Below are 11449 nucleotides of genomic sequence, written 5' to 3'. Positions count from 1 at the left end.
ACAGAAATTAATCAATTAATTTATTATTAATAGGAGCAAAATGTAAAAGCAGAACAAACTGTAGGTGTAGTACCAAGCATGCTTGTGTCCTGCTGATGTCTCCAAAAGACCCTTGTGATAAAAATGTACAGATTCTTTAGCTCTGCAAAGTCGAATATGGCTAAACTGTGACTTCAAAAGGTTGAAATTTATTTCTGTCTTCTATGTTCTTTTAGCACTGTTTTTTTCTTCTGCTTTCTGCACTGCTGGATTTTAGCATCCATGAGTCATGTGATCCTTCTAGCATCAGTATGTTTTTTCTTCTGATCTCTAGCATCTCTGCCAAACAGGCCCTGGTTAGACTTTCTGCATTTCGATGTGCTGGTGATGGTAGTGGTGGTAGCAATGATGTCTGGGTTGACACCTCCCATTTAATTTATAGACAGAATTTTTCTGCTGCCGTTTTTTGAAAAACCACACTGCCAGTACAGCTGCAGCCAGTAACAAGCAGAGAAGAATCACAATTACTGCTATGATAGCACCCTTACTGGACTTGGGACAATCCTCTCCCTCACAGGGCTCGGAAGTGGGAACAGGCTTTTCTCCAAGGCCCTGGGTGAGATTTTCTTGCTCAGCTAATTCCTGGGATGCTGTGTCAGTAAAGATGTCTGGAGTTGGTGCAGTGGTTGCTACTTGTTCTGGGTAGGTGGTTGTTTCTTTTAGTTCTGTGTGTGGAGTGTAATCGGAGGGGCTGACCATCACAGAGGTTTCTGACATGGATGTTTTTAAGCTGGTTATGTCAAACAGTATTGTTGTACTGGGCTCCTGAGTCACAGTTTCCAGAGATGCAGCTGGATGTTCCCCTGTGGCATCATCATAACCTCTGCTCACACTGAAGTTCTCCAGACCACTTGCTGATGTAAGTGATGCTGGTGTTTCTTTAGCCCCTTCATCATCTATCCTTGTTGTTGCTGCCACAATCTGTGTTAAACCTTCCTCTGGAGCTGGGCTGCCATTTCCCGATTTTCTTACTTCAACATGATTCGGTTGGTCAGTCGTGAGGATGATGTCATCTTCTGTTCCCATTGAACCATCAACTTTATCGCCCTCCTCTTCCTCTACTTCCTCCTCTACCACCTCTTGTGTTACTGGATAACCATCTAACCATGATTCATCAGTAATGGCAACTGCATCTATCACTGTCTTTGTATCATTGGCTGTGAAAATGGGTCCGATGGGGAAATCCTCACTGTCATAAAACATTTTGGCACCAGGTTCATCATAGACTGTCTTCCCTCCAATGTGGTTATCACCTTCAGGAAACTGTGCTTTAGTAGAATCATCTGTCTCTTTCTCCGATTCAGGTTCGCTGAAAGTTTCTGATGGAAACCAAAACAAGTTTTTTTGGCTTAGAAGTGACACGGGGGACTCAGTTGGTGTCCTGCTTCCTTTCTCAAAAGTGTCTGTGTCCTCAGTAACAGGTTTGGTACTTCCAGTTCTTCCTTCCTCTGAACTTTTACTCAACGAAAGCTGTTCTTGCTCCTGCTCAATTTCTTCCTTGCCATTGCTATGTTCATTCTCAACAGGTATTGATCTGTCATCAGGAAAGTTATCTTCATAGTCAATGTGTGCCTCGGTTTCATCTAGAAACATTAAAAACAAACCACAGAAGCCGACATTTAATTTCTCCAGGAAAGCACTGGGATGACTTAATGCAATAAGCCAAGAAGAAAGGTACAATGAAGAGTGACTTTTAGACAGTATTTTTCATTCTATGTTATTGTTTATTTGAAAGGGACGTGGTCCACCATAAGCTGACACTCAATATAAAATTTTTTAAAAAATCAGATAAGCGCCAACACTAACTGCTAGTATCTTACCTTTCCAGATTTAAAAATGTATGTAAATAAATTACTGTCTGCAGTTAGAGGACTTCCTTCAGTTGCTTATACTTCTCTCAAAACTTACTCTCCCTGATATGACTTTGCCAGACTCGAGAAAAGAATTTCATCACATTCAAGCAAGAAATGTGCATCGAGAGGAAGGTATAGCAAAAAGCAATCAAGTACTCATTGATAGTTAAGAAAACCCAACCCAAACTAAACTAGAAATTTTACAGCAACTTCATCCCTTTTGCGCCAGATGACTTTAAAGGATTATATTGAGTACCTTATGTTCAAAATATCAAGGTACATATTTATCATTAAACTGCTTTTCTTCAGTTACCTTGGTGTTGCAATGTTACAACACCTGGGGCCAGAACTGTCTTTCTCATTCCATGAGAGCTCTTCAAAGGTGCCTGAGGAAGACCCCACCACCGAAGCTGACTTTGAGTTCTGCTTGTTTTCATCTGAAGAACTTGAATCCAATACTTAAAGCCTAACTCCTAGGTATCATGATAATACTGTCTGTAAGCAACTCTCAGGCTTTCAATTTTAAGAAATGAAATGTTACCAAAAAGAAGAGAGGAAAAAACCAAAATCAAACTGTTAAAAAACACCTCAGAGTGTAACAGAGGGATGGATTCATTGCAAAGTTTGAGTTTAATTTAGCAATACTCCCCATGTCTCAACAGACCTAGCACTCAAAGCAAAATAGGCTTGACTTAAAGCATGAAGATAAATGTTTGAATTTGAATGAAATAATGCATTGTAATTTATATTTCTTCCACTCTTCTAAAAGCTTAGCTCAATGAAACATTTTCCAAACTGGACAGGATGGTTGATTTTCAGCTCACACAAGTTTTACTCCTTAGAAAGTTGATGTAATTGCTGAGATTTATGCTGGCATTAAAAGTCGTAGAAAACAGTGCCTTGGGATATGGAAAATAAAACAAACTGAATCATGGTGAGAATTTTTCTTTTTAAGAGAGTGTTTAGTCTTTCATGAAGACATTGAAGCAATAGACTTGGCATGGCACAGGAAAAAAGAAATTAATAGGAGAATCTGTATTACAGATCAATGCCTTCATAAAGCCTTATCTTTTTTTTACCTTTTTACACTCAACCAATTTTGCATTACATTTTCATCTGGGGCCTGCCTCAATTCCCTCCTGAGTCACATTCTCCTTGAAGACTGCTTCCCAGACTTCTGGCAGAACCATATTTGGTCTACTCTTAAAAAAGATTAGAAATATTGTCAAACCAGTCTGACCAAAAACGCTTAGCAGTGATACAGCTCCCACCAGCTCACTTTTTGCCAGAACAGCTTAAGCCAGGTGCCAAAACAGAATGAGCATTAACAAAAGGTATTTTCCTTGGAATAGCATCTGGGTCTACCAGAAATCAAAGCAGTTATGCCGAGGAAACCAAAATGTGTGACAAAATGTGCAGAGAGTTAATACCTCTGTGAAAGCTATCATCCTGTAGAGCAGGTCTTCTCATCTCACAAGGAGGGTTTTGGGGGAAACCTACACATGATAAACCAGTGCCAACAATTGACCTCTCTCTCTCGTGTTCCCAGTGTCCTCATCTGCATGTGTAATCCTCTACATCCTCTCCATCTTCTCCAAAGCAGAAAAGACTTCTGTCTGGTGCAAGGGTAACTTAACAATCAGGGAAATACAACTCTTGGAGTGGAAAGCTTCCTGGTAGGACTCTCACTTTTGTAGTTAATCCTAAAATCTTTTCCAATAGTTTTTCAGAATTTTGTAAATGAATGGAGACTAACTCTGAATACTGAAGCATTTTAGAAACATGTTCATGAGGCTCTGCATGGCACTGGTCATTGCTGTGTTGCACTTCTACTAGCCATCAAACATTTATCTCATTTTGTCCCTTGTCTTGCTTTGCCTTAAGAATTTTTCTACCTGAATGGCGCTCTCTTTGCATGGAAGTGGTGTCTCAAACCATTTTGTTGTCCATCCAGACTCCAGCTAGAAGTTGATATCTCACATGCCTGCTTCACTAAAGTCCAGCGTCTCTCAGGACAGCCCATAGGTGTCTGTTGCATATATATGAACTGGAAGATCGTAATGTGAGAAGTCACCATTTACCAGCTGTTATAGTCATTGTTTTCTTTTTTGAGATGCATCATCACATCAGTCTGTCTTCACTTGTCTGTCTCTTGTACCTCTATTTTTCCCACTCATTTGCTTTTCAGACTGCAGTAATTCAGCTGAGGTTGAAACATGAATTTTTATGTTATGGTGTTCTAGAGCAGGTTCGTGCATCCATGAAAAAAATTACATCCACATGTTTATGTTGTTCCCTTCAGACCTATTATTTAGTTAGCAGTATGAACGAGCAGCTAGTATTCATCTCATTGACCAGTACCTTAAGTACTGGTCAATGAGATGACCAGTATGATCCATACTCATTCACCAACGAGTATGGATCACTGTGAATGCTTAACAACTGCAGTAACATGTTTTTTATAGAATTTGAAGCTTTTTCTCTTTAGTACCTCTCCTGCCATATAGTTTCAGCCTATGGAGGCACACCAGGAAAAAGCATGTGCTCCTAAGAAAATACAAGTCCTCAGTCTATTAGAACATATCAAAGATTTGTTGAAACATTGATCAAGTCTCTATCAAACCTACTGTCTTTGGGCCTGATCCTGCCTGTAGAGAAATGAATTGATGCTTTCTTAATGCTGAGCTGAGGAAAGAAAAGGCCCATTGTAGTCTAAAGGGAGCCTGAGATTGGAGCTCATTATGCACTGCTCGTCACTGCATAAGGGAGTCTTGTTCCTTCTGACAATTAGATTGTGGTCCAAGTTGTAAAGCTGCTATAACATATGTTCTTATGCAATCTCACGTATTTCTATAGTTTATAGCAAAGACTACCAACATAACTAATGTTAGCTTACAGGATGCCAGAATGAAAGCAGCTATTGAGCTCTCTAACCATCAAAGGAAATACAGCCCCCCTTACTCTGAAGCTTTGATTTATATGATCCTGGATTGATTTACACAGTAACAATGCCCTGTTCTTTCTTCTGGGCCTACGACCTTCAAACGGGTCTTGGACTTAGTATTTAGTGATTTTATGTTACCACGACAATCTGTTAAGTTCGCTGTGAGCTTGATTTTCAAGAACAGATTGCACAATTTTTGCACTTCTTTTTCCTCACTTCCTTGGCATTTTCTTGAACTTTTGAGCTCCCTGAATCTCAGTGTTGGTACTGAAGAGCAACAACCAAAGTAGATTCAGCTCCACCTCTTATCCAAATAGTTGTAACCATTATTTATATTCAGTTTTAAAACAGCTAGTAACTGATTTAAAAGTGATTGCATCTTCCTTTCTACCCAGGCAGGTCTGGTTTTACGAAGAGCTAGCACAGAATCTTTCTGTATTTGGTCACTGTTACATCTTATCCCTTCCCTCCTCTGGCAGACTCAAGGATCAGTGAGTTTTACCTGATGTCTAAGGGATTACTGATGCTAAAATGAACCTTTTACAGCAACAGATGCTGCAATGACATACTACCAAAGATATGAAGCTCAATTAAAAGGTAAAATCCTTTTAATTTTTAATTAAATATTTTTGGGAGGCAACCGTCCTTAAGAGCTTTCATCTCCTTCAATTTTTGATCCTAATGTGAAAACAGTGACCAAACATAGAGACAGGTGAATACAAAGAGCTTGGTTTTCCACACTGTAGGATCAGTTTAATTTTTCTTCTAGATAGCATATTGGCATCCAAGCTCTATTTTGAGTGTTGCTATTTTGGACAACCGTAAAGTGCACTGCATATTTCGTGGATGTATTTTTGGAGTACAGGAAATTGAAACTTGATTCTATGTAGACCATCATTATAAACATTTCTACTCTATAAAAACATCTTTATTCTAAGAATCTCAAAGTAACTACAGCAAGCATTAACAAGACAGCATCTGTTTTAAGGGTGGGAAGGAAAAGGGCATGTAGACCAATTTGCCCAAGATCAGTCAGATTTGTGAACTACAGCATCTCAATGAATTATCCATTTGACTTGGATCAGGCACACAAACACACTTTTGTCGAGTCAACCAGAGTACGCTAGACAGATATTGTGTTGCTTTTTGTCTTTTGCAATAACTACAAAAAGGAGGATAAATTTTATTCCAGTAGAAAGCCTGTTAATATAGATAAATAACCCATCAATTTTTTTTTTTCTAATTCCATTTGGCAGAATCAGTTCATGCCAGATCGATACTTTACATTAATCTAATACAACCGCTCACTGATAGGCCTGAAAATGGAACTGAAGTTTGTCATAAGAAATGTTTTGACAGGCCATGGAGATATTTTTTCCTGATTTTATTTTTCTGTCACAACTCTTCCTTTGCACTCTCAGAATAAAAAAAATAAATAATTCCCAAAGAAGATAAAAAGCCAAAGACATTTTGTTTGATTCTCTTAATTTGAAAAAAAAAAAACAAACAAAAAAACAAACCACCAAAAAACTAAAAGACATAAAAAGAAATGCTGCTGGTCAGTTGTGCTTACAGACCACATGAATGTGAATCAACTCAGAAAACAATGTTTGAAGTAATGAGAATAAGCAAAGTAATGAGAACCAGGCAAAATGACTGGGAGCTGCAGATAAAACTTTCAGAGATGGTCAGAGTTAGCCAAATCCAACTCTGAACACACTAGGCAACTATCCAAGTGTTGACACTGGAGAGATTCCTTCAATGTGCAGAAGAAAGGGACCCTTCTGTCACAAGCATATAGCTGGAAAAACCCAAAGCAACCCAGAGAAAAGGATAAATAGATTATATTCTTTTGAGCCAGTTTTAGGGCAGAGATGGGTCAGGATTTCCCAGCTTTATCATTTGCCTTCTCTTTGAGGAAGCAAACTCTCGGGGATACAGCCTAATGCAATGCAGCCCTGACCTCCCTCACAGAAGCGTTGGTGTTAATGCTTCTGATATTGAACCTGTAGTTCATTTTGGGAAAAAAAATGAATGTCATTTAGCAATGGTCACTTTAGTCTCTGTGCCTGCAGGACAGCCATGGCACGGCATGTATACATCTGCTTTCAGGCCTTACTACAATGCCAATCTTCAGGATATATTTTGTGAAACAAATGCATTATTTCACAAAAATAGAAAAAATAATAAGCTACAAAACTCATGTATTTCCCTGTTCTCTGCTTAAAGTTGCCTTGTTGGGTTGAATATCCTTGTGTTTTTAGCTAGAACACAGCATCTTTTCATGATGAGGAATTACAGGGAACACTAACTGTACAGAGCCACATTTTTTCTTAAAAAGCATCTTGATTAAAAATTACAGTATATTATCTGTTGTGCACAATGTATATTAAAGCTATTTGTAATGTACTGTTTTCTTAATTTCCAACATAGTTTACTGTATCAAAATCCACTTAATATAACCCCAAAATCATTTTGTTCAGTTATGCCCATAGCCAAATTTTGCCATGTATTTTGGGTTATATGTGTATTGATGCATAATTTTTTTTTCATTGAATTTACAAATCTGCCAACTGTATGGTCCTACACTTGCATCCTGGGTGCCAGAATGGACTGTATCTCTTCTTACTGGCTCAAAACAGAGAGGAAAGACGATCATAAAGTGACTTCAAAGAACACTTGAGGGCTATATTTAGACACTGCTGTGATGATAGTTCTTTGACTCTGTATTTGCTCTGGGGGAACAACTGGGAGGGTAGAGCAGGCACAGTGTTTTTACACAAACAAGAAAAACATAAAATTATTGTGGTTTAGTCTGATATTCTGCCTGGACAGCTGGGCATTATAATGCGGAAGGTACCAACTAGAACTATGGTACACAGGTATAGCATCCACAAACCTCAGAAAGCTTTATGAAATTAGATAAATGTCATCACTCTTTCACAGGTGAAGGGGAGCAAGCAGCAGAGAGCAGTATAGTGACTTTTCCACAGTCTCAGAGGCAGCGAAAGATATAGGAACAGGCTTATATCTCTCAATCCTCTGACGGTAGTTTTCTCCCGGTGGTCCCACTGTGTTGGTGTAAGAGCATCAGGAACACTTCACATTTCCAGTTGCTCACCCAGCGCAGATGCAGAGCAAGGGAACTGTATCATCTTACCAGCCTCTAAACATAGCACTTAAGTGTTCATTGAGGAGGCTTCACAAACATCTTTCCACTGTTGTCAGCTGGTTAGGACAGTAGTCCACTCTGCCAACAGGGATATAAATTCTCTGTTAAGTCCCATAATTAACCTTCATGATAGGAAGGTGCTCTCTTGCCTCAAAGCACTTACAAAGCAGTGTGCATGCTGAATTCTGGAGTACTTAATAATCATTCTTCTCTCTCCTATGACCCCAAAATATCAGTCAACTGTAAATCAGGTTTCTTTTAACTAAATTCCTTTTTTTTTTTTTGCTGTTCTTTTTCATTGAATTCTTACTTTTTAAAAAATAATGAACCCTAGTATCACACATTTCAGTCTTCCTGTAAAGTATTTTTTCTTAAAAATTTGTGATCAGGAAGATTAAATATATAATTATTAGATGAACACTTACTGTATTTTTTATCCCAGGTCCTTTAAGTGTTTGAAAAACAATAACTACAGGAAACCCTTCAGCATGAAGTCTACATTGAAACAATTTAAAAAATCATAATCCACAATATCACATCTACCCCAAGTTTCATTTTTGATGTTTGTGACTTTACAGCCACACTTTCTTATTTCTTTTAAAAATATTTTTCGCTCCCCTGTGTGAAAGGCTCAGGTAGAACACAGGAAATAGACCATTTATCCAGAGGAAACAGTGAAACACACACAATTCAAATGACCTGATTCTTTCCCTTCCTTACTTTGATGTAATACAGTTTTATTTCTGTGTGTGGTGAAGTTAGCGTTTCCACTAATCTCAGTGAAGGAAAAAGAAGTATCAATTGGTGCAGATTACAGGAGATTCAGACCCACTAGGTTAGTTGAAGATGTCCCTGCTTATTGCAGGGGTGTTGGACTAGATGACCTTTAAAGGTCCTTTCCAACCCAAACAGTTCTATGATTCTGTATTCTATGATCAGATGTAGATACTCTTTTTTCTGTCTTTTCCTCCATGCTCCTCCTCTATGCCCTGCAATATTCTGCTTAATCATCTGAACTACTGTTTGTAAGAACAGTTTCAGAAGCTGAAGTAGTTCAGAAAAATGTTGGTTCTTTTATTTTGGGGTTTTTCTTACATCTCTACCATTTGGATGGGTTTGAAAGTCTGGTTCCCAGGTGCACAGAAATGACCTATTTCTACTAAGAACAAGTTTGACCTTTTCTCATGATTATCCATTGCCTGATGGTATATATTCATAAATAAAAATAACTCTTTGCAAGCCCCTGGGCATTAAGGAATATATAGGTTCTGAAACTGATATGCTAACTCCAGCCCATATAGATAGCTCAGCTACCCAATGGCTGCCCAGTCCTTTGCCTAAAATTTATCTGTTTTGGTAGAAATAATACCTTAAAACTGTGATTTCTCCCTGAAAAAAATAGTAAGATACTCTGATGACTATTCTTAAATATTGGAAAAAAGTGGTGAGTTTATGCACTGAGCAGGGTAACAAGAGAAAGCAGAATTCAGATTACACCCACACCTGAACTCGTGGTACTATTTAGCTTATGTTAAACACGGGCAAAGTTAAAAGCTTACTGAAGAATAAATAACATCTAAAGGTGGATCTTATTGGGGATTTAAATTAAGAAAATATAATTCTTATAATTTCCCAGAGCTTTTACATTTTGCTTGGGGTTTTGGTTTGGTTGGGGGTTTTTTGTTTGTTTGGGTTTTTGTTTTTGTTTTGGTTTGGGTTTGGGTTTTTTTTGTTTTGGTTTGGTTTTGGGTTTTTGTTTGTTTGTTTGTTTGTTTTTTGTTTTGGGTTAGATTTATTTTGGGGTTTTTCATTTGTTTTGTTTTTTCAATAATAATCCATTTTCTTGAGTCAAGTCATTTTGATAAAAAAATCCATTTTCAATCCTTTTAATGGAATAAATATCTGGGCAGTTACTACTGTGTTTGTAGACAAACACTTGGGTACAAGTTAAGAATTGTTCACCTTTTTATTGGGGCAAATTAAAAAACGATACACTTTTTTTTTTTTAAACTTTTCCATCTCACTGTTTAGCTATAACACAAAATGCATTTCTGCCACTTTGTCACAGACGACTTCTATGGCACAGGTAGGTCTCTTAACTTACATAAGTCTTTAATTTTCCCATACTAACAAAAGGAAGCAGCATTTATCATGTGTAAGGCCAGAGGTTCAAAAGGAGTAAAGCTAAAGGAAAGGCCTAGTAAAAGCTCAGATCATCCCATCTAGCTTCTTACAGGGCTGTGGAAATAGTCAAGAGCTTAAAAGGGTTTTTTATATTGAATGGATTCTGCTGCCCAGAAGGAACTTTCATACTCATATAAGTATGAATAAGTTATCATTTCCTGTGGTTTATGGGAGATGTCTAACAATGGGATTGTAGAACCCTTGTTGGGCCAGATAAGGCATTGACCTTCCCAGGGACTGCCCAGGACACACCACTGCGAGCATGGAACAATCTTGGTTAGGCTGATGGGAGGATGTGACCTCCTGGAGGGATGCTCCCTGTGTTGGGTGAGTTTACCTTTGACACAGGCCTGGACCTGCCCGTACCACTCCCCGCAGCTGTCACAGAGTAGCGTGAACGCCGTCTCCTTGTTGCCCATGATGTACCCCTGGGCACAAACATACAGCAGCTCATCCCCCATTTCAAAGCCAGTGTGGCCATGCAGGATGGTGTGGGGGAAAGATGGTGGGTCCCCACAGGGCTTGTCTGAAAAGTAAAAAGAGACGAGATTGTAGAGACCTTACGATAGTCTTTTAATATGGTGCTAACAGTGGTGCTGAAAGGGTTATCCTGAGGATAAACTTATACCTGTCCACAGAAATATCATCTGTTTAATACTCTTATGCTCCTTCACAACTATTTTCAGCTGTATTTGAGAAGGTACATATTGGGCTATAACTGTGATGCAATAACCTTAAAAAGGCTTTTGTTTGGAAGCTGAAAAAATGACCTCCAAGACTGTGCTCCTAAACATGTAGAAGGAGAAACATCTTCAGAGAGCACCCTTGCTATTTTGCATGAGTCCACTTTTAGGGCATCATCAACACAAGGTCCTACAAGCAACAGTTCCATTGACACCAGTTCATGTCCGGTGTTTTCAATTGGCAATAGTTTTGACAGAAAAGCTTTTCTCAGTCTCCTTTCTGCAAAAGCTCAGTCTTTCCTGCTTTTGCCCTGGGGACATTCTGCAAAATTCTTCTGAGTCTCAGCTGTTGCTTTTCCCATCATCTACCCTCTTCTGACCCAAGCATAGGTAAATACATGCTTGTTTAGAAATATGATGTATTTATGTTGCCAGCTGTTTATGTTGTAGTGAAATGAAAATCCTACAATAAACATCCACCCTCTGTGAAAGTTCCTTTGGATCAGGCTTTCAGAAATCATCTGATAGACCTGACTAACCACTTCTCAACTGGGTATGCTGAAAAAGAGCTGCC

At 38.6% G+C, this 11449-nt stretch overlaps 1 protein-coding gene across 1 annotated transcript in view; it reads right to left on the bottom strand.

The window, feature by feature from the left end:
* Positions 1-302: 302 nt before the first annotated feature.
* Positions 303-11449, bottom strand: part of SUSD5 (sushi domain containing 5) — a 39923-nt gene continuing 28776 nt past the window's right edge. Inside the window, exons 4-5 of the mRNA XM_027656029.1 lie at positions 10530-10718; positions 303-1622 (exon numbers count right to left, since the gene is read on the bottom strand). Of these exons, the coding sequence (XP_027511830.1) occupies positions 337-1622; positions 10530-10718 (1475 nt within the window). The 3' untranslated portion in view covers positions 303-336. The remainder of the gene's footprint in view (positions 1623-10529; positions 10719-11449) is intronic.

The sequence above is a fragment of the Corapipo altera genome, unplaced genomic scaffold (genome assembly GCF_003945725.1).
Source record: "Corapipo altera isolate COAL_440 unplaced genomic scaffold, ASM394572v1 59, whole genome shotgun sequence".
Lineage (NCBI taxonomy): Eukaryota > Metazoa > Chordata > Aves > Passeriformes > Pipridae > Corapipo > Corapipo altera.
The sequence above is the reverse complement of the archived record's forward strand: the minus strand, read 5'-3'. Positions and strand labels throughout refer to the sequence as shown.